Source organism: Notamacropus eugenii, chromosome 2 (assembly GCF_028372415.1).
Source record: "Notamacropus eugenii isolate mMacEug1 chromosome 2, mMacEug1.pri_v2, whole genome shotgun sequence".
Taxonomy (NCBI): Eukaryota; Metazoa; Chordata; class Mammalia; order Diprotodontia; family Macropodidae; genus Notamacropus; species Notamacropus eugenii.
Window position 1 is genome coordinate 275,492,885 of NC_092873.1, and position 23,966 is coordinate 275,516,850.

Genomic DNA, 23,966 nt, shown 5'->3' on the forward strand with positions numbered 1-23,966 from the left:
AACTGATTCAACCATTCTGTAGAGCAATTTGGAACTATAAGCAAAGGGATATAAAACTATGCAGTCTTTGACCCAGCAATACCATTCCAACATCTGTATCCCAGAGATAAAAAAAGAAAATAACCTTTATGTACACAAATATTTGTAACATTTCTTTTAGTGGTGGCAAGGGATTGGAAATTGAGGGGTTGCCCATCAGTTGGGGAATAGCTGAACAAGTTGTAGTATATGACTGTGATGGAATACTATTGTGCTATAAGAAATGATTAACAGTATATTCCCAGAAAAACCTGGAAAGACTTACATAAACTGATGCACAGTGAAGCGATCAGGACCAGAACATTGTACACAATAACAACAATGTTGTACAATGATCAGCTGTGAATGACTTAGCTATTCTCAGCAACACAATGATCTAAGACAATTCCAAAGAACTTATGATGAAAAATTCTATCCACCTCCAGAGAGAGAACTGAGGGCATCTGATTACAGATTGAAACATACTATTCTTTCCTTTCTTTCTTTCTGCTATGAACAAAGAAACCAGCACCCATTGTGCAGCTAACTTATTTGTGTTCCTTTGTTTATCTCACATACATAATTTTAAAAATCAACCATTTGTGCAGTAAGAATGAGAACATTAAGAAAAATGAAATTTGTATCTTATTTCTTATTTTCATAATATCGATGTTGAGCTTCCAATATCAATTTCATTGACTCTAAACATTTAAATGCCTTTCAAAAGTAAAAAAACAAACCTAATTTCTTCTCTCCTCTGAATGGGTTTTAAAAATTTTAATATTTTTCTATACTTGCAGGATTATCTTGTCCTGAGACAAAGTAGTATGAGCAACAGAGGACAAATATTAATAAGAATATGCCTACAGTTTCCAAAGTGTCTAGATGAACCATATTTAGAGTATACTTAGTCTATGAAACCAACCACTTTAATATAAACACCTCGAATTGTAGAATAACTATATTAACTGGATCAAAAAACATTTATACACACTTGAAATTTCCAATCCCCATGTTTAAAACAATTTTTGTACAACCATTAACTATTGAAGGTTATTTATTTTAAAATCCATCTCTGCATTCAGGAATTTTTGTTTAACATGAACAGTATTTAGATTTAAGTTCTAAACTAAACACTTTCTTGCTATGCTGTATTTATAATGCAATAAGCCTTCTTTAAACAGATAGATCTTAAAGTATATGAACTGTACAAACTTACAGTAGTATGGAATTCAAATTCAGTTCCTTTCTTTTAAAAAATAGGATAATGTATTGCCTTCCTGAATAAGGATACATATGCTAAGACATTTTTGTGTAAGGTAAGGGGTAAACACTTTTGCTATACAAAAAAAAAAACTAGTGAAGAAATTGCACTTTCATTTTTTATGTATACAATCTCATAATAAATCTCTAGATCTTTGATTCTACAAATTGAAACATTTATATCCAAAATTTGTATCTACGGTACATATTTCATGCAAAACTAAGAGAATTTTTAATCCATCAATTTATTGTAAATGCCATTACTTTTATTAGAAAAAAATTAATACTATCTCAGAAGATGTTGGCAATATGTTGTAGAATACATTCTCATTTCACACAGTGTAGGTAGCTCCTTTAATTACATTCCTGTAGGAGGTGCAACTGTTCCTAAGGTAGAAACATTTGTGCACAGACCAAATATTTTCTCCCCAAAGCTTCATATTGAGAAAACGGAAAATCACATATACATTGAGAGTTTCTATATTGATCACAGAGTCGAAGAAGCAGTTTACCTTCTTGCAAGAGTCAATTTGACCAATAAGCTTGTCACTTGTGTTTACCAATGTCAGAGCTTTAGTCTAGGCTGAAGTACTTACCAACCATAAGAAAGTAGCAATAAGAGCAATAAGGAGGTCAATAAGGGGAATTCTCAACTCTCCTGATATAGGTTCATATAACCAATGTAAAGTACAAGTGTAGCAATGCAGTATAGGAAGACCAAGGCTACAAATGTAACATGGAACTGGGTAGATGAACAGAAATCTTCCATGAGAGCATAATTGCTCCAACTTATATTATACAGAGGTTTCAGTGTTGTAGTAAGTGAAACCTGATTCAACCTGAATGGATAGGCAAAGGTACCTTCAACTATCTCATTTTTAGGAAGACTCTGATTTGGGCAGGAAATTTAAAAAGTTATTTTGCCCTTAAAACCTCCACAAGTGGCAAAAGAAAAAAAATGGAAGCTCCCCACTGGAGAAGCCTAGTGGTTCCTTAAGTGGGCTGAAGTTAATCTGGAGGCCCAACGACCTCTGAAGGGAAGGAGATACAGAGGATGTGAGTCAGTTGGACAGCAGGGGATGGAGACATAGGTGGCCCAGCATCACAGGGAAGTTCTATTTCATTTCTAATAGCACAATAGTATTTCATCACATTCACACAGTATGGTTTGTTAACCCACTCCACAAGTGATGGACATCCTCCTAGTTTCCAAGTTTCTTTGCCTTTGTCACTACAAAATAATTATCATAAGTTTATATATAGAACTTTTCCTGCTTTCTTTGGTCTCTTCACAGTATAGATCTAGGAATGCTATAGCTGGATCAAAAGGCATGCACTGTTGAGAAAATTTTGTGTGTGTAATTCCACATTGCCTTCTAGAATGGTTGTATTCATTCTCAGGTCCATAAACAGAGCATCAATGTTTTTCTTTTCCCACAGACCCTCCAAAACTGGTCATTTTCATTTTCTGTCATCTGTGTCATTGGGCTGATGGATATTACATTGAATCTCAGAATTACTTTAATTTCTATTTATCTCATTATTAGTGATTTGAAGTATGCATTTCATATCACTGTAGTTCACGTTGGTTCTTCTCTTGAGAACTGGCTGTTTATATCCTTAGATCATTTGTTAATTGGGGAATAATTCTTAATCTCATAAATTTATTTGCTATCTCTACTATTAAAATGTAATCTCCATGATGGTAAGGACTATTTTATGTTTGTCTTTCTATCTTCAGTGATTAACACATGCCTAGAACACAGTAGGCACTTAACAAATGCTTATTTATTTATTTCCCTAGTTTAGAAAGACCTTCTAGACAGAAACAAGTTGATAAAGCAAAGGTATCCCCTCCCCTCCCTATGGGAAGAAAGAATTCAACAGATGACCAAACTAGGTTTTGTGAGATGTCAGTGGAATACTTAATTTGAAGAACTGAAAAAGGCTTTGAAATATAGATAAGGTCTTGGCTTCTGACAGTATTAATAGTAAAGATGGTAAAGCTGGATTGATAAGTTGGGGGGGCAAAGGTAATCGTTCTTATTTTTTTTAACATTGCATTTAAAGAAAATAGCATCTTCTGCTAATATAGGGCTGAAAATTTTCCAAAATATACTTAATACTCTGCTGATAAATGAAGACATAAATGAGCTTTGCTTCTGTTCTTTCTTTATAACAGAATGCTAAACTTCCCATAATTATTCACTAAGAGATTCCACTTTTTCCTTTAGCAAATTGGAATTTAGTGGAGATGTTAATAAGAAACAAAAGAACCACCATGTTTGGGGAAAGAAGAAAGGTTCTGGACCAATCCCACAAACAGATAACAGATTGATCTGTCATCAAATGTCTATCAATCATAACACCCCTTTCACTAAAAAATAAAATACTTTTCCCCCCAGAGGTTCTCCCACATACACCTTAAATTCACTTCTGGAAACCACTCCCCCAAAAGAACGAAGTTCTCAATATACACCCACCCAAAAGGTGGAGAATTTCATCTTTTATGATAAATTTCTTTCAATTGTCACTAAAGTATTAGATGAAGTGAAATGGAACAAGAACTTTGATACCCTAAGGATGACCCTCATCTTTGAGTACATGGTTTTCCATACCTTCCTGCAAAACTTCCTTCACCATCACTACCACCAGCAGCAACACCACCATCATCATCACGAATCAAGACTCCATGTCCTATCTGATATTGGACACTGAGTAAAACGAACCACTTATGATGAATACTAGACCATGTTGTGATGGATGCACAACAGAGGCTTTTAATTAAGAGGGTAGTGGAAGGATCCAAAGTAATTATTTCTTGGGTTATTTTTTTTTCTTGGAATGGAAATCACGACTTAATTTCTGGGAAAGAGAATTAGGATAAGGCAATTTTCTTCCTCTGAGGCTCAGTGTACCAACAAACCTAATTCCTGGTGTGACAGATGTTGATTCTTCAGGAGAGAAAAAGCGCCAGAGCCCTCAGCTCTACCACTGCAGAAAAACCAGGGTCCTTCCCCTCCTTTCCTGGGAGTAGTAGGTTTCTTGACGTCAAGCCTCAGAAATGCTGTAAAGCGCTTTGGCATCGCTAGGGCTGTGAAGAGCTGAAGGAGAGGGAAGCTGGGAGAAAGGGAAGGAGCCATCCTAGCAACAGCTTTGGGGGTTGGGTGGGTGGCAGGAAGTCTCTAGAGGAGAGGAAAGAAGCTTGTTAGGGTTCTGAGACCCTTCAGAAAGGGCCCTGCAGCTCGGAATTGACAGCTCTGTGGCAGCAGTGCTGCAAAGAGGGGGTGGGGAGAGGAGAGAGGACGCTGCTGCATGCATGCAGCGCGCTGACTCCCAAAGCGTCCAGGGGGAATGTGACATCAGCGCCGGGCGCTGGCGGCTGAAAGAGGCAGCAGCGGCAGCAGCTCTCCTCGGAAGTGCCTCGAGCTCGGCGCCCCCTGGAGAAGACCCCCGACCCTTGCCCAAAGCAGGCATGTCGGCCAAGGAGAGGCCAAAGAGCAAAGTGACCAAGGACAGCGTCACCTTACTACCTTGCTTTTATTTCGTGGAGGTGAGTGAAGGGCCCCAGACTCTGTGGAGATCTCCAGCCTAGGGTGCGAGCATACTGCAGATTCTCCCTCGCTAGCTGGCCAGAGAATTCAGCACTTGGACAGCGCAGTGCTAAGTACACTCTGAAGGCAGGCAAGCCGCTTGTGCCTGCCACCCCCCCACCCCCAAATGCCTGACTTACCGAGGGCGAGTTTACCTCGGTTCTACTCCTGTGGGAGAGAGTCTGGGTGTCTATGTCTGCAAATTCGGGAATGTTCGATTCCATGGTTGTATGAGCTGAGGTGGGATACCTGTGTGAGTGAAGACTTCTCTGGGCCATGAGAGAGTGGCTAAGTCAGTTGGTGATCATGTCTGTTGAGAGTGTTATCTCTGCCTCATAGCTATCAGTGTACCAATGTTTCAAGTGCATTCTGTTCACTCACTGGGCATCTAGAATTCTAGAAGACCTTGTATTCTGCTAGTCAGATTTGTGGGTGCATATGGGTTGGGTATGTCCCATTTGGGTACAGTAGCTGAATATTGCATAGTATCAGATATATTTGGATAGTGGTTTTGCTAAAGCTTTCCTTATGTCCTGATTAAGATGGTGCTCACGTCTACTTCTAAAATTGGGTCTGCACCATCTGGGTAATAATCCACTGCCCCTTTCCGATAGAGAAAATTGTGCTAATAATTTACATCAGCTGACTTTTGAATGATTGATATATGCATATTTATTCCATAGAGAGTAAAAACTACATGGAAGAGCAGTTGACATGTAGGAGGATTTGAAATTAACTTTTAACTTGAAAAATGCAGAATTTAGAGGAGGAATAATTTATGGAAGGTTTTGAGAGACTGACAGCTAAGGGGATTCCACGCACAGTGGTTCATTGGAATAGGAAGACATGTTTGGGCAAAAGGTTTATTAAATCATAGCTAAGTGTTGATGTAGGGGGAAAGACTTGTTGGATTAACTATTTGGAGAGAAATAGATAAGAAATGGAAAATATTTTCTATGTAATTCAAGCTCAGGTCATTTAAAGAATTGCTAATAAACGTGCTTGTATTATTAATTTCTTTCTTTGGCCATCTAGCCCAACATGGAGGCTTTACATTTAAAAATACAAGATATCAGGAATGATCACTACCCTGAAACCGAGGAGTGATGTCAGACTTTCTTGCAACTGACAGTATACACTGAAGTTTCTTTTGGAAGTGACAAACAAAAACATCATTATTTGGATGGCTTTCATAATTTATAGCTAATAAAGGAGTGGCTCATTCAACCCAGGTACATCTAATTCCCATTATTCCCCACTATTCCACTCCAGTATCACCTCACCCCCCTCCCCCAAACAAAACATTCTTTAGTCCTATTTACTTGGTTTGGTTGAAGAATATCAGAGTCTTGTCAAAGAAAATGTACAGAAATAGAACTGAGAGGAATCTTAGATGTTATCTGGTCCATCTCCCTCATTTCACAGGCCAAGAAGCTGAGGCCTAGAAGGGAACTGACTTGCCCTAAGTTACACAGGTGGCAGAGCTAGGATTTAAATCCAGATCTTCTGACTCCAAATGGCTACATCAGTTTCATGGTATAATACATGATAGGGAAAATGAGATTTATAAAAAAGATCCAATCAGGTACTATCAAAATATTTTATATTGTTCCTTAGCTTAGATTCCAAAGCCCCTGCATATGTCACTAACATAATTTTCATTCACAGTAAGGGTTGATAACTTTGTTTTTCTTATTATTTATTGTATTTTGTCCAGGGTTAAGAAACAATAGAATGATTCTGAGACTCCCATGAGGAAGCATATTTGAAGCCAATTTGGAACAGCAGATTCAAACTTTAATGAGTATTTATTAGCTGAATACTTCAGAAAGGATACTGACATTAGGGAAAAAGAGAGAGATGAACAAGGAGAATTAGGGAAATGTCAGAAAATGTTTTCATGTGCTTTCCAATCACTTCTGAGAAGTGTCTTCCCAGTGAATATATACCAAAAGTGAAAACACTTTGTAGCAATTCTCTGAATATCACATATGATCTATGACCATTACTTCTGGCACTCACATTAATTCAGTTCAATGTAATAAACACTGAGTTAGTAACTCATACACACAAGGAACTGTTTTGCTTTGACTATCAATAATAATCTCTTAAAATACCTTTTTCCCCATATATTTGAATGTGTTTAGAGAGATCCAGAAAAAGATTCAGTGTTTAACACATTCATCTTGGCCTCTTCAGATGCTCTCTGTTAGCTCTATAATATGCAGTTCCTGTCAATGTTAGATGTTTTACTTTAAGAACATTTAGATACCAAGGGATGGAAGGAAATGCTTTGAGTTATATCTATAGTAAGTCTGTATTGAATTGGTGCTAAGAAATATGTGAGCCTTATATATGAACACCAGAAAACCTGGGCATATGATGGAGCTCTATAGATGGTAACAGAACATGCCTTCTCACATTGGACTAGAAAGCATACAGAGAAAAGTTCCTTTGGAACTGTGCTGTAGTAGAGTGAGCCCAAGTCAGGAGACTTGGCAGAAAGCCCTGGCTCTACCACTAACTAATTGAACTTCTTTGGACAGTTCATTTCATTTCTCTGTACCTCAGTTTTCCTCTGTCTAAAATTGGGAACATAATGTTGAGAGGATCTACCTCAGGGTTATCATAAAGAGTTTTATAGACCCCATTTTGAGTGGTGAACTCTTTGGAAATATTATAGAATTTTTATACAATGAAAATAGCATTCACTTTTTTTTTCCTTTTGAAGGTGAATGCCCATAGATTAAAAAGCCAGATAAATTTTTGAGAGTGATGATGCTTGGACTTAAAGTGAATTTCCCCAAAGTTTTAATGATTAAAAAATAATAGTAATGACTCTTCTTTCACCTGTGGTACAATGGAAAGAGCACTGACTCTAGAGCATCTATCCAGATAATTACTACTTGTGACCTTGGGCAGGTAAAGATCATCTAAATTCCTTAAGCCTTAGTTTCCTTGTCTCTCAAATGAGGGAAATGGAACTATATGACTTCCAAAGTTCCTTCCAGCTCTATACCCTTGATCCTAAGATCCTATAATCCCTATTGAAAATGTCATCCATTTTACGTTTCTGTGACCTTTGATCAAGATTTAAGAAAAAAAATCACAACCTAAAGAAAAGAGGAAAAAAAAGGCACTTCATGTGAAAATTGGTGAGAATCTTGGTGATTTAAGTCCTCCTTTCTTCGTGGTGCCTCACATGAAATTGCTTTTCATGATTTCTTAAGGTAGAAACCAGAAATCATGATATCTCAAACTGTGGACAAAAAGAAGCATGGAGTAAGTCTGAACCAGACGATGGCAAGAAAACACAACCCTATTCCCTCTCTACAGATGCAGTGTTACCTAATCTTAGAAAGCCAAAATAAACAAAAGATTGTCTGAGTTCATCCTTAGTACATAAGGTTTCTTGAAAATTGAGTACGTCTTAAACTTGCCCTTTAGTTGACATGAACTACCCTCTAGGAGTAGGGATGATGGGACATATCTCTGAAAAGATATATACAATGGTGAAGTTACTTCTTCTCTTGTCCAAGCCTGATGTAGGGATCAAAGTGATCAAGGATGTTAGGGCTGGAAGGGACCCTGGTGGCTCTTTAACGCCCCTCATTTACTAGTTGAGAAAACTGAGGTATAAGGGAATGAAGTGACTTTCTCATTGTCACAAGATAATGTGTCAAGATTAGGATTTGAACTCAGGTTCTCTGAGTCTAGGCTGTACTGTGGTAAAACAGAAAGAGTACTAGATTTAGAAACAGAAAACATAGGTTTGAATCTTGGCCTTAGCTGCTACTTACTACATGTGTGAGCATGGGCAGTTGTTTTAATTCTCTGGGCCTTAGTTTCCTTACAGAGAAAATGTGGGATAGGGTGGTAGAAGAAGAACTGGATTATATGGTTTCTAAGATTCCTTCTTATGATCCCCATGACTTAGCACAAGCTTCTTAAAGATGGTGAATAGGTCAGTGTTCTTTCTATCTCTCTCTCTTCCCTACTTGTCTCTGTCTTTCTGTATGCCTTTTTTTCTCTCTCCTCAAAAACCTCATGGTATTTTGCCCCTCTATTAGAGTCTTTACCATAATCTGCCTTGAATTCTATTTCTTAATGGATTTCCATTGGGCATCTACTGAAATGTAAGTTCCTGGAGGATCAGAAGGGATCAGGAGCTAGGTAGCTAAGTGGATAGAGCCTTGCACCTAGAGTCAATAAGATCTGAGATCAAATTTAGCCTCAGATACTTACTAGTTTTGTGACCCTGAGCAAGTCACTTAAGTTTGTGTGTCTCAGTTTCCTCAGCTGTAAAATGAGGATAGTAATAGTATTTACCTCATAGGATTGTAGTGAGATCAAATGAGATAAGATTTGTAAATGGGCTAATACCTGGCACATAGCAGATTCTTAATCAATGCTTTTCCCCTTCCCATATTTCCTAATGACTTAGCACAAAGCCTTGAACGTGACAGGAGTTCAAAAAATTCTTGTGGAATGAATAAATGGAAAGTTTTTTTCCACCAGGAAATATTTGTTCACTTAACAATAGCAACTGTTAATGAAATTTCTATTCTAAAATCTGAGAGGCCATGTAGTAGAGGAAAAAAGAATGGTGAACTTGGAGTTAAAAAAAGGGCCAGGTTCAAATCTAAAATCTGATACAGCTATATGATAATGGGCAAGGTATTAAATCTCTCTGACTCTCAATTAATTTGTCTGTAAATAGGGAAAATAATTATATTGTAATGATCAAATGCAAAGGTCTTTTGCAAACTTTGGGTGTTCCAAAAAGTATGAGTGAAGTTTTAAGCCATTAAAGTTATTAACTGCACTATTAAAGTCTTAATAGTAACAATTAAAACTTAAAACTGCATTGGGACTTTTGAAATATTGTGTATGTATATATTTGAGTGTATATATATATGATATATATATTATACATATATATATGCCAGACATGCAAATATAAACATATATGTTTATGATGCACCAAAAAGTCTTATGTTAAGTGTAACAAATATGTGTATGTGCTATTGGAAACCTGTAATTTCAATGCTATAGAATTGTCTGGTGAGGAAATTTCCTCTACAGATATTGATTGTCAGTTGTTATCAATGATGTAGTCTTAAAGAATTGATATGTGCCATTGAAAGTTTAAGTGATTTGCCCAAGATCACAGATCTATTTTGTCAGAGGCAAACTCTTACAGAGATCTTTTTGATTCCCAGGTCACCTCTCTATCCACAATGTAACACTGTCTCTCTTTTTTATCATATCATTCCATTTTCCACTATCTGTATGAAGATTAAATCTGAAAATGCTTTTTCTTTTCTTTTTTAAAGGTAATTTTTATTTTAAAAATCTATTTTCTCTCCCTCCCACCTCCCCACCCACAACTGGAAGGGGGAAAAAGAATAAATCCTTTGAAACAAATATGCATAGTTAAGGAAAACAAATTTCCTCATTGGCGATGTCCAAAAAATATGTAACATTCTGCAATCTGAATCCATCATACTCTTTCTGGAGATGGAGAATGTATTTCATCATTTATCCTCTGGCATCTTAGTTAGACATTGTATTTTTCAGAGTTCTTAAGTCTTTCAAAGTTGTCGTCACAATGTTATTGTTATTGTATGAATTTTTCTTTTGGTTTTACCCACTTCGTTCTGCATACACTTATGCAAGTCTTCTAAAGTTTCTCTAAAACCATCCCATTCATAATTTCTTATACTGCAACAGTAGTAGTAACAGTAGTAGTAGTAGTAGTAGTAGTAGTAGTAGTAGTAGTGGTAATGGTGGTGGTGGTGGTGGTGGTGGCGGTGGTGGTGGTGATTGGTGGTAGTGGCAGAGGCAGCAGCAGTAGTGGTAACAATAATATTATTTTTAATCTTTTTCTTCCTTAGTTTTCTCATTTAAAAAAATGGGAATAATAAAAGCACCCAAAATCCCGAGGTTTTGTGAAGATAAAATGAGTTAACATTTGTAGAGTGCTTCAAAAACTCTAAAACACTAAATGCTAACTATATTATTATTTTTGTTACTATTTTTAAATATCTAGCATTTACATAGTAACTACTATGTGTAAAATACTTTACAAATATCATCTTATTTGATCCTCACAACAATCTTGTGAGGTAGGTGCTATTAATATTCCCTTTCACAAATAAGGAAACAGGCAAAGAGAAGTTAGGTGACTTGCCCAGGGTCACACATCTAGTAAATGCCTGAGGTTAGATTTGAATTCAGTTCTTCCTGGCTCCAGGTTTACTCCAGGCCCATTTCCTAATTTCATATGATCCAGGTATATATTGCAATATTGTTGTTGTTGAATTATTGTTATATATAATTTTATGACCCCATGGATCATGCTGTTCATGGGGTTTTCTTGGCAAAGATACTGGAGTGATTTGTCATTTCCTTCTCCAATAGATCAAGGCAAAGAAAGATTAAGTTATTTGCCCAAGGTCACTCACCTAGTAAGTGCCTGAGGCTAGATTTGAATTCAGGTTTTCCTTATTTCAGGCACAGCTCTATATTCACTGAACCACTTAGTGGCCTGTCTGCAACACATAGCTACCTATGATGTAATTGCATTCCATTACATTGATATATCATAATTTGTTCAACCATTCTCCATTTGATGAGAACCCTAATTTTTAAGTCTTTGACACCACAAAAAGATTACTATAAATGCTTTTTGTACATGAGTCCTTATTCTCTTTCTTTGATCTCTTTTAGGTATATGCCTATAACACTGAGTAAAAAGATATAAACATTCTGGGGGATTTTTCTGTATAGTTCCAAATTACTTTTCAGAATGTTTTGGGCTGATTCATAGTTCCACCAAGAGTGCATTAAAATGATCATTTTCCCATGTTTTAACCAATTTGCCATTTTTCTTTTTTTTTTTTCAACTTTGCCAATCTGATAAGTGTGTGGTAGAACTTCAGAATTTCTTTAATTTGCATTTCTCTAATTAGTAGTGTTTTTTCCATGTGGCATTTGATAGCTTGGATTTCTTCTTCTGAAAACTGCCTATTCATGTTCTTTGATCATTTATTAATCAAGGAATGGCTCTTATTCTTTAATTTTAAATCAATTCCCTATATATGTTAGAAATGAGATCTTTAAGAGAGAAATTTGCTGCAAAGATTATTTTCCCCAGTTCTATATACTTTTCTAACTTTAGCTATGATATTTTTAATGACTTTTCTTTCAAAATAAATATTTTACCCTTTGACTACAGAGTGTAGCCTAAGGTTCTCCCTTTCATATAACACTTACTTTGATAATAAATGTAAAAATATTCAATGTTTGAGTTAGCTCTGGTATATTGGCGCTTAATTGTTTTGCCCTTGACTCATATTTAATAGAGAAGAATAGTACTGTATTCAAACTCTGTCCAAAAAGATATATCTTTTATCCTTTCTTCAAAAGTCATAGGTTTCAGCAGTCTTTGAAGCAAATAAAAAAGAAAATGGAGGAAATAATGGACTCCAAGTACTTATAAAACAAGGAGACCAGAGTCAGAGAGAACTATTCCTGTTCAGATATAGATGAGATGTCACATGAGGTTCCTTGCCACTATGAGATCTATGATTCTGGGCCTAGATAAAGGTTTGTGGCTTTGCAATAAAATAAAAAATAGAAAATTCACTCTCTGCAGTTAGGAAATAATAATGGCTGATATTTTTATCAAGCCTCACATGTATTATTTTATTTAATCTTCACATACCCAACAAGGCAGGTACTATAAATATTATGATCTCTATTCTACAAATGAGGAAACTGAGGCATAGGGAGTTTGAATAACTTGTTAATATTCAGACAGCTAGTTTCAGAAGTAGAATTTGAATGTAGATTTTCATCACTCTGCATCTGATTTTCTATTTATTATTACTCAATCAAAAAAGTTTATTGTGTGTACTATGTGCCAAGCACTGTGCCTCTCAAGAAGTATCTTCAACTTTAGCCCCATCATTAAGTCACTACGTGATGATGGCTATGTTGCTCAGTTCTTCCCTATTTTAATTTCTTCTTTAGAGTTGGAAAAAGAGTACTGTAAGATGGAGTTAAAAGAAATGGTGGAATTATAGTGGAAAGAGCTTTGAACCCCAAGTTAGGAGATGGAGATACTGATCCTTCTCCTATCACTAACTTTCTGACCTCTTTTATGATCAAGATAATTTATTTACAGGATAGCTAAAAGGAGGTACAGTGTGTGGGCTATTTTCACAGTGAAGTTGCATTTCTTTTATGGGAATTTGGCCTTTGAATTTGACTTTACTAGCTCTGTGGTCTAATTAAGTTAACTGCTTCACTCTATACTGAGTTTGCAAAACAGATAATAGCTGTAAACTTTAAAAGATCTTTTGAAGGGCACTGATTGTACCCTGAAATGTACTGTGGAATTGAGGTGGGTGGAGTGAGTGGGTGGGATAGGAAATAAAACAAAGAAAAGGAAGGCAAGGAGAAGCTGCAAGAATGGATTTTCATTGTGCCAGAGGGAAAAAGAAAGAGAATGGAGTTAAGATTAAAGAAATGGGGAAAGGGCAGGTTTAGAGAAGTTACATGACTCAGTCTTGTGAAAGAAGGTTTGAGAAAGTGGAAAATGAGCTATAAAATGAGATAGTAGTTGCTGATACCCTTAGGTGTTTGATAGGTCTCTTATTCAAAATTCATAAAATGTCAGAAGTACTTTGGATGATAATTATGCTGTTTCCAGCATAAAATATTTCAAGTGTTGATCTCCAAAAATAGGCTTTTTCTCAGACTCAGATATCAGCTTGCTTCTAATTATTCAAGTATGCAGTCATGGTTTCATTCTATATGCCTCCCTTTCCTTAACTCCATATATCCAATGTTACCAAAATCTTGCTGTTTCTAATCTAAACAATATATCTTACATTTCTACCCTTCTTTATACCCACAGAGCCACCATCTTAGTAAAAGGCTTTATAGCCTTCCATGATACAATATTATTACAAGACTGTTGCAATAGCTTTCTAATTAGGCTCCCTGATTCAAGTCTTGCTCCACTCCAATCCAACTGATGAACTGATTTTCCTAAAATGCAAGTCTGAACACATTACTCTGCTATTCAATAAACTCCAATAGCTCTCTATAGATAGGAAAGAATATAAACTCTTCTTTGGGAAATTTAAAGCCCTATATAACCTGGTCCCAAGCTACTTTATCACATAACCTTATTTCATACTTCACATACACTTTGGTCCAGCTTATCTGGAACAACACCTCCTCCCCCCCTCCCTAAAAAAATCTTTCTTTAAACTCTTCCATCATGTTTTCAAGCTAACAGCCTAAAGCTCTATTCCCTTCTTAACCAACTCTTGAAAAAGCTATCTATACTCATTGCCTCCTTTCCTCTCATTCCTTGACCCTTTGCTATCTGTTTTTGACACTGAAACTGATTTCTTCGGTTGCTAGTCATCTCTTAAATGCTACATATTATGGTCTCTTTTTAGTCTTCACCTTCCTCAGTCACTGCTGTATTTGACACTACCGACCACTTTCTCCTCCCAAATGCCCTCTGTTTTCTATATTTTCCTAACAGTATTGGTTCTCCAACCTCTCTGATCACACCTTACCAGTCTTCAATGGATCATCACGCCTATCACAACTCCTAACCAGGAGTGTTCCTCAAAGCTCTTTTCTGGATCATCCTCTCTCTCTACACTCTCTCTCTTGGTGATCTCAACAATTACCTTGGACTTAGCTATCATCTCTATGCAGATGACTCCCAGATCTATATATTCAGCTCCCCTCCCCTAGCTTCTTCTTTAAGCTCTAGGCTCTCATAATAAATTAATGATAGGATATTTCAAACACAGCGCCCCAAAGATATGTCAAATACAACATATTCAGATAGAAATCACCACCTCAAATGGTGTCTTTTACCTCAAATCTACCCCTCTTTCAAACTTCCCTATTTCTGTTGAAGACATTTTCATTTTTCCAGGCTCCAAGGTTTGTAACCTTAGCATAATCTTGATTCCTCACTCCCCCTCATTCTACAGTCTGATGTCTTGATAAATTTTCCAGTTTCTACCTCCACAATATCTCTTCTTTGGTACTCCTCTCTACTCATATCACTCTTATTTTTGCTAGACCATTATCACCTCTCACTTGAATTTTTTCAGGGGCCTCCTAATTGGTCTCCTTGAGTTAATTGTCCCCCCATTTCAGTTCATCTTCTTCACTGTCTCCAAAGTGATTTTCTTTATGTTATATTTAGTGAAGGAATCCAAAAGAAACTTATGCCTGAACCTTCACTAGAATGATCTTACTTTGAAAAGATCACTGGAGACATTTTGGTATCCCCTTTAGGGAAAAAAAACTGAACATGTGTTTGTCATCCCTGCCCCCCATACAAGCCTAAGTGGATATTCCTTTGTGCTAAGGAATTTCAATCTAGAACAACTTGACCCTTTCCCTGAGGGTGAGAGGTGACTTAAGGTCAATGCAAATTCCTGTGGGGAGAAGTCAACATGCTCTTTACGTTCTACAGAGATCAGGTTTTCCTTTGAGGGAGAAAATGATATTATTTTCCTTTTCCCATTCTTTTTTTTGCCTTTGAGCTGAGGAAGTTCTTTATCAAGCATCAAGACAGATAGTAACCTATGGGCATTTTGTAAAATGGTATTTATTTTGAAGATTAACCACCATGTATTTGGAAGTAAAAAAGAAGGTTAATTTCTGGATTTATTTTTTAACTGTGCAACATGGATGTTTCCTGACACTCTGGTATAAAATATGAGAAAACACACTTGGAAAGGACAATCTTTGAATCTCCCCAAGTCCCAAGAAATCTATCCAGAATTTGGGACCAGAGATTATGCCCAAAGCACTGCAGTTCATTTACTGGCAACAGTAGTTATTTGACTGGAGGAGGAGGGGGAGGCAATGGTGGAGGGCTTTTTTTTATTGGTTTTCCCCCAAAGACCTGTATATAGAAAGATCTTCATAAAAGCTTGCTGATTAATCGATCTACAGAAGTAATAATCCCACAATCAGGGGAAAGACAGACTCCACTTTGTATTCTGATAAAACCAAGTTTTAGAGTCTAATCCCAGGATACACCTATTCATTTAAAATAGGAAATAATGTTTATTTATTGTGCCAAGATTAAGTGATAAGTGATTTCTACAAATGTGAAATATTTTATTTATTTCTGATTACTAATAATCCAGTCCTTTTTTTGTTTCATAAGATCTTTGATATAGAGCTAAAAAGAGAAAACTGAGACCCAGAAAGTTAAACTGCTTTGCAAAATCACACAAGTAGTAAGCAAAAGAAGCAAGATTTGAACCCAGTTCCAACTCCAAATCCAATTCTCTTTTTCCTTCTAGATTTAATTCTTATGTTAACTGTTCCCCCTTTTAATTATCTATTCAAATAGCCATTCATACTTCCACATATCATCCATTTTCCTTCCCTCTCCTTGATCCCAAGCCTCTCCCTCACGTACAGGTAGTTTTCATTTTATTAAAATGTGTAACATTCTGCTAAGCAACATGACCAAATACTTCTGATTTGATCTTTAGTTGGTGGGAACCCTATAGGAGGAAACCAAGAAACTTGACAGATTTGGGAATTATCAAAATTTAGGTCATGTGTTTAATAAAATGATTAAAATCATTACTATGTACTTGGAAGTAAGGAAACATTTATTAAGTATCTACAATGTGTCAAACATTGTTCTAAGCACTTTATAAACGTTACATCACTTGATTCTCACAACAGCCCTAGGATTTAGATACTATTATTGTTTGCATTTTATTTTGAAGAAACTGAGGTTGAAAGAAGTTAAAAGACTGACATAGGGTGACTCAGGCAGTAAGTGTCTGAGACAAGATTTGAACTCCAAACAAAAATCTCCAGGACTGTACCACTGGTTGGACTCCAAGTCCAACATTCCATCCAGTGAGCCACCTAGACACCAATGAGGGAAAACATGTTATTCGTTGATATAAAGATACGCAGGTGTATATCTTCTTCACACCCATCTTCTCCCCCCACCCCAGGATGCAGTCACTATTTTAATAAATTATGAGTAGGCATGCTGGAGTGGAGTTGGGGGTTGACAAGGAAGCTTATCATTACATAAGAAAATTAATCAGAAGTTGGAAGAAAGAACAAGAAAGAAATGTTAATAAATATGCAAAAATGTTAACCACTTACTGTAAACAGCACATTGGAGTTGGGGTGGGTAGAGACACAAAGTTTAGATAAAAAATAGTATCTATCCTCAAGGAATTCCCAGTTGTATGGGGGAAGAAAACACCTAAAGATCACACCACCACAACCCAACACCGTGAACTCCTTGAGATCAGGAATGATATTTTATCTAGCTCTTTACTAAATACAGGCTACATGAGAGGCCTTCTAGAATATAAATCCATTCTTGGTGTCAGTGCTACGGGACTATGCTAGAGGGGAGATCACTTTTTAATAAGGTATTGCTGGTACTTCAAAACCTAAGTATCCTTGGATATAGTCCAAGACAGACCTATTTCATAATGAATTCTGCTTTCTAGTGAAGGGTGAGATATAGTGGAGGTCTCACTGTCACTTTAAATTCTTTTGCATTTACATTTCTCTTACTCAATTAATGGAAATAGGATGGAACCATTACCTGGGAGCGGACTATTACTAGTAATCATGAACAACATTTTTCTTTTTTAAAAGATGAGGACATTTTCAAGCATGCTAGTTTCCTGATGGATGCCCTAGAAAGCACTTCATCTTGTTTGCTGGGTCACCGAGCAGCTAAAGGTTTCATCAATCCCCATGCCTTATTTCTTAATCATGCTTGCTTCATTTCTAAGATTCAAGGAGTCTCTGCATTCCTGAAGACTTTCATCTTCAGAGTAAAGCCCTCTTAAGGAAGAAAATATCTCACATTAATCTGAGAGACAGAGACAGAGAGCAACAGAGAGGGGCAGAGAGAATATAGGATCAACATCCCAGGAAAAACTGTTGTTTATATTTTAAATGAAAACTTTTCAGGTTAATGCTTCATGTTTGTCCCTTAAAAAAATAGAATTGTTATCTGTTTCACCTTTTCCCCTAGGCTGTTTATTTCAATGTAGTCCTGATTCTTGATGTTATTTTGGAGACTTTCTTTTCTTTTTTTTACTACTTCCACTCTTTGGAAGTTTCTGTGAAAAATCCAGTTTTGACCATTAGGTATTTAGGATAGGGACTGGGTCAGTGATTTCATTAGCACAGGAGAATATCAAATGAGAAATTCCCACTTCTAAAGCAAGTTGGCCCTTTCTCTGCAACTTATAGCCTTAGAGAGAGCCCTCTAGCCCTGAGACACTAATAGACTTGTACAAAGTCACACAGACAGTATATAAAGATGTACTAACTCAAAGGAATTAGGTCTTGGACCCTGGTCTTCCTAACTCCTAAGCCTTCTCTCTCTGTGATACTGCCATGAAGGGTATATTGGGTGCTCAGGAGATACACTAAAAACATGCTAAGGAGGCCTCAAAAGCAAATGAATGTGCCATTTAAGAATAACTTCTCTGTTTCAGAGACTTTTTTTCAAGAATTCCTCCAAGATGGTTGCAAACATGATATTTCACATCTCATCCAAGTAACTGAAAGCCAACCGTATTCTAAGAAGCAGGATTTTTAGTACTTGAGTTTGAATTGTGTTTCTGCCTCTTACTAATGATGTGTGTCCTTGATCAAATGAGTTTAAATCAGTATGATAGGTAACTGAATAAGACAATAACTTACAGAATAATTGTTTATCTGCTTTGGTAGAAGGAATTTCCACATAGGGTATTCCCCATGTATCTGGACAAAAAAAAAAAGTGGAGGGAACATGGAACAAAATATTAGAAGACCTAAAGAGGTGTCACTTCATGAACTCACTTAATCTGCATTTCAGTATCCTTACCTATAAAACCAACTTGATAATATCTCTTTTGCCTATTTATGGGGCTAATGCAGAGATGGAAAGAGCCATTTTATTCCTAAGTTCCTGAAAATGAACAGTGGATTTACTGAAAATTCATGCCATGTGACCTGTGGTGGGCTCTTAGTGCTACAAAGCAATCCCTTCACTCATATCTTATGTGATTCCTGTCACAGCTGACCCAGTGACTATTGTGTCATTAATTCCTCCCTTGACATTGAATAACTTTCTTAATATGCCACTCTGATCATGTTATTCTTCTGCTCAAAAGCCACCAATAGTGAATTCGTTGGTTTCCAAATAAAAGTTTAAGTTCCAATTCTTATATTAAAGACCTTCCACAATCTGGTTCCAAGATACTTGTCCTTGTATCTCACTTCCTCTTCCCAAATTCTACATTACAGTAAAACTGATCTACTTACTACTCTCTGTTCTTATCTAGTCATCTTCTATCTCTGTGCCTTTGCATAGGCTGTCTCCTATACCCACAAGGAACCAACTCCATCCCTCTTCCATCCACATAATCCACTTCATTGATGTCTATCCCTTCCTTTAGGACTCATCTGAGATATCCTCATCTTCATGAAACCATCTATGACCATACCACCACCCTCTTCAAGTTTCTCATAGCACTTTACATTTGCACATATCTCATTCTCCCTTTTGTCACAACTAGTCATTCTCCTGTCCTTCATTAGAATGAGGTCATTGTCAGGGAGTCACAGTGTCTTTATCTGGGTATCTCCAAAGCATAGTTTCTGTATTTTTATAATATTTTGTATATAAATTAAATTTAAAAGTATGAAAATGGTTTGAATATTTTAAAGACAGAATAAAGCAAAGCATAGGTGTTTAATAAATGTTTGTTGTCTTTATTTCATACTGGAAAGAGAGAAGAAATGGTTTCTACTTAGAGCACCATGGCACAAACTGAAGAGGAAAACAATTGCAGTGCCAGTTAATTTGAGCAGCACTGTTCAACAGAAAGAGTTTGGGATTTGAAGTCAGAGAATCTGGCTCCAAATTCCCATTCTGGTCTTTTACCTGTATCACTTTTGGCTTGACACTGAACCTCCCTTGTCCATAATATCTTCATCCGAAAAATGGAGAGGGAGGAAAATAATTGGACTAGACTACCTCTAAGGTCCTTTCCAGCTGGAATTTTATGTAAGCCTATCAATTTATCCCTTTTTCTACTTCCTAACACCATTGTTGAATGTGTGATAAGAAATGATGCTGAAAGTTTGAGCTCAAATAAGGTTGTTCTTCTTGTTATCCATGAATCCCATCACTATGGTAATTGAGAGTCATCCCTATGTGCACCTTGAAAAACATTGCAGATGAAGATGGGATTTAGAGATAGCTACAATTTACAAATTAAATAGACAATAAATCTCAGGCTGCATTCACCAGTAGATTTAATGAGCCAACTAGAATTTCTGAAGTGTCTACTCTATGCATGGCAGAGTTCTAAATTCTGGAGACACAAAGAAAGGCAAAAAAAAAAAGTCCCTCTTCTAATAATAAAGATAATGCTTATCTACAAGAAAGTATCTATTTTAGTGGCTGATTATCAATCATTCAACAGATATTTATAAAGTACCTACTGTGTGTATGGCATAATGCTTACCAAGGATACAAAAGAAACAATACATGGTTCAATCTTTGCTTTCAAGAAATATATTCTCCTGGGGAAGGCTCAGGAAGATACAGTATAAACACAACTAAGTATAATACAAAAAAGGCAAGTGATAGAGGCAAAGATCTTCAAACAGAGCTCTAGGAAAATGTGAAGGGGGAGAACATTTTTAGTTGGGGTAGAGAAAGACCAAGGAAGGCTAGAATCAGAAAAGCTCAGGCTAGAAAAAAAACTTAAGGAGAGAGGGAGGGAGGGAGATAGAGAGGGAGAGAGAGATAGAGAGGCAGAGAGAGACAGAGAGAGACAGAGAGAGAGAGAGAGAGAGAGAGAGAGAGAGAGAGAGAGAGAGAGAGAGAGAGAGAGAGAGAGAACGCAGCCATCTTGGCAATTCCTTGCTTCATGAAGGAAGTATCTTTTAAAACATACTTGACAAGTGCATTTAGCTTCTACTTGAATATATCAAATGACAGGGAACTTACTACCTAATGTGGTAGCCCATGTAATATTCAATCACTAAATCTGTCATGTTTATTAATTGATTAATAGGTGTTTCAAAGTGAACTAAGTGATACTAATGATGCAATGACAAAAGAAAAATGTTCCTTGTTCTACTTATACTCTAACAGAAACCTCTTTTGGTCAAGAAGGTGTTCTGCATATTGAGTTCAAACTTGCTCTCTTCTGTAGATTTTTGGTGCTGCTCTCTCACAATAATTTTCAGTCTTCTTTCATGTGACATCCTTCCAAATACTTGATAACAAGCTATCACATTAGATGTAGTCATAATAACTGAAGTTATAGTTGGCAGTTATGAAGCTAATATTGCTCTAAGGTAGGGATTCTTAGGGGCAGCTAGGTGGTGCAGGGGTTAGAGCACCAGGCCTAGAATCAGGAAGATCTGAGCTGAAATCTGGCCTCAGAAACTTACTAGTTGTGTGATCCTGGGCAAGTCACTTAAGCTCTATTTGCCTCAGTTCCACATCTGCAAAATGGGGACACATTGAAGAAGGAAATGGCAAATCACTCCAGTATCTTTGCCGGGAAAACTTTGTCCATGGGGTTACATAGAGTCAGACACAACCAAACAATAATAGAGATTCTTAACCTTACTTTTTGGGGGCTGCTATATATCCCTTTTGGCAGTCTGGTGAATCCTATATGCCTCTTCTCAGAAAGTTTTTAAAATATTTGGAATTTCAAATGACACCCACTCTCACCACTGCTTTTTCCTTGTTTGTATAGTCTTCAACTGTATATCTCAGTTATGTGAGATAAATTCCTCAACTCTTCCTCCTCCTTTCTTTTGTAATATACTCATTTCTCTCCCTTTACTTTTATAAAAATAATAAAATTATAATAACAAAATTTTTTAAAATAAAATATGTGGGATTATAAGGGAAATCAATTACATTAAATACAGTTATCAAGTTTTTTAGAAAATTCATGCACTTCAGGTTAAGAACCTCTGCTGCATGCAAAATAATGAATAATTATGCCCTTATAAAATTCAGCCTCTGACATTCACCAATTCTTTGACCAAAGGCAAATTATTGAAGTTCTCTGGGACATTTCCTCATGTGTAAAATATGAATGCCAATGCCTGGATTACCTACTTCATATGTCTCTTGTAAGGATGCAAATGAGATGTTGCATAGAAAATGTTTTGTAAACCTTAAAGCACTATATGTGTCAATTTTTACACTATTCTATTGTAATTATATGAAGGAACGTCTTAAAAATTTTGAATTTCATTTTGGAATCAATATTTGACTTTTTTTTTAGTCTTTTTGATGTAGTAAATGTGGTTCATGTTCCTGGCATAAAGAGATAACAACACAGATTTTTCTTCCCCCATTAGACCTAACATACATATCATTCCTACTAGCTATTACCTATTAATTACCATTGCTATTTTTAGGACCAATTAGAGTCTTTTGTGTTCCCTAATGTTAACAAGAATCATGAGAATGCTAGGAATCCAAATTAGGAAGCATCTTGCTTGCGGTAGAAATATATAATGAAGCTCACACAGTGGGGTTTTATTTTTTAAAAATTAACTATGAATAATGTTAATTACAGAAATACATGAAAAAATATCATTTCTGCCAAAGCTTAGTACAATAGAAACCCCTACACACACACACACACACACACACACACACACACACACACACTCACACACACACACACACACGAGAAACCTTGAAGCTATTTACATCTTGATTTTCTTGAGAGTTGGAAGTTAGTCATTTCGTCAGGACAGGAGTGCATTGAAAGTGAACACCAGCAAGCACAAGATTGGAGTAACTTCCTTCCTAGAGAAAAGCCTCAGCATGGTGCAGAAAACATCATTATCCGTATCTAGGCAGCAAGATGGTATAGTGCATAAGAATACTTGGAGGTAGAAAGAGCTGTGTTCAAATGCTACTTGGGATATTGACGAGTGGTGTGACTCTGGACAAGTCACTTAACATCTCTGTTTCTTAGTCTATAAAACAGGGATAATAATAACTTTCCAAGGTTGTATTTAAACTTAATGCACTATATAAAGATGAATTGTTAGTATTATTCCCCATTCAAACAGGATTACTCTCTGACACAAACATACTTTGAGCTTTCTTAGCCTCTATGATTTGGTCATGCTGTCCCCTTTCCCTGTCACATCTGTAATGTCTTCCTTGTTCCTTTCACCTGTTGAAATCCTTCTACCCATCTTTCAAAACCCAATTCAAATGTCATGTGCCATGAAGTCTTTTCAGACAAGTAATAACTACTTCCAGGAGCTCAGATAACACTGTTGTGGACATCTATAATGTATTTGTCATGTAATTCAACTGCAGTTCTCTGAGTTTGTGTTTTATACTTATACCAGAATCCAAGTTCTATGAGGTTAAATGCCATGTTATTTAATTTAGAATTTATTTAATTAAATGCCATGTTATTTAATTTAGAAATTTAGTCACTTCCTAGGCCCAGCAGAGTGCTCTGTAAACAACAAGAGTTTACTCATTGCATTTGAGTTTGAATGCTTAAGGTCCTCTCTAAGAGTACCTTGCAACTTTTTGTGTACCTGTTTATTTACATTTCATCTCCCCCATTAGAATGTAAGCAATTTGAGGTCAGGGGCAGTCTTTGACTTTCTCTGTCTCCAGAGCTGAGCATAGTGCCTTAAACAGAGTAAGCTAAGTAAATATATATTGATTACTGACTGACTATGGGCAGCATAATAGGTACCTTATGTCACTGTAAAATTTCTTAGACTGATGTGTGTAGAGTTATATTTGTTTCTGAGGGATTCAAAGGTCTGGGGTTCAAGTCTCTATTTAGGTAAAACTTTTTTTTTCTGCTACCTATAGTATAGATGAACAATTCCAAAATTTTTATTTCTAATGGTTTTTCTATCTCTGATAAGACAAATCCAATTTTTAAGCAACTGATCTTGTTCGTTGCAAATTTAAGTCACAAAGAACATAGGTCCAGATGCATTCTGGAAGAAAGTTCCTTTTTT

At 36.4% G+C, this 23,966-nt stretch overlaps 1 protein-coding gene and 1 pseudogene across 2 annotated transcripts in view; one reads left to right on the forward strand and one right to left on the reverse strand.

Moving 5' to 3' along the window:
- Nucleotides 1-1,613: 1,613 nt before the first annotated feature.
- Nucleotides 1,614-4,367, reverse strand: LOC140522971 (synaptophysin-like protein 1; annotated as a pseudogene).
- A 273-nt stretch (nucleotides 4,368-4,640) lies between these two features.
- The window catches only part of PLPPR4 (phospholipid phosphatase related 4), a 56,647-nt gene continuing 37,321 nt past the window's right edge, over nucleotides 4,641-23,966 (forward strand). The window contains exon 1 of one of the 2 annotated variants that reach the window (XM_072644090.1): nucleotides 4,641-4,834. In XM_072644090.1, coding sequence (XP_072500191.1) covers nucleotides 4,757-4,834 — 78 coding nt within the window. In that variant the 5' untranslated portion in view covers nucleotides 4,641-4,756. The remainder of the gene's footprint in view (nucleotides 4,835-23,966) is intronic. The other variant, XM_072644091.1, reaches the window with a different exon arrangement.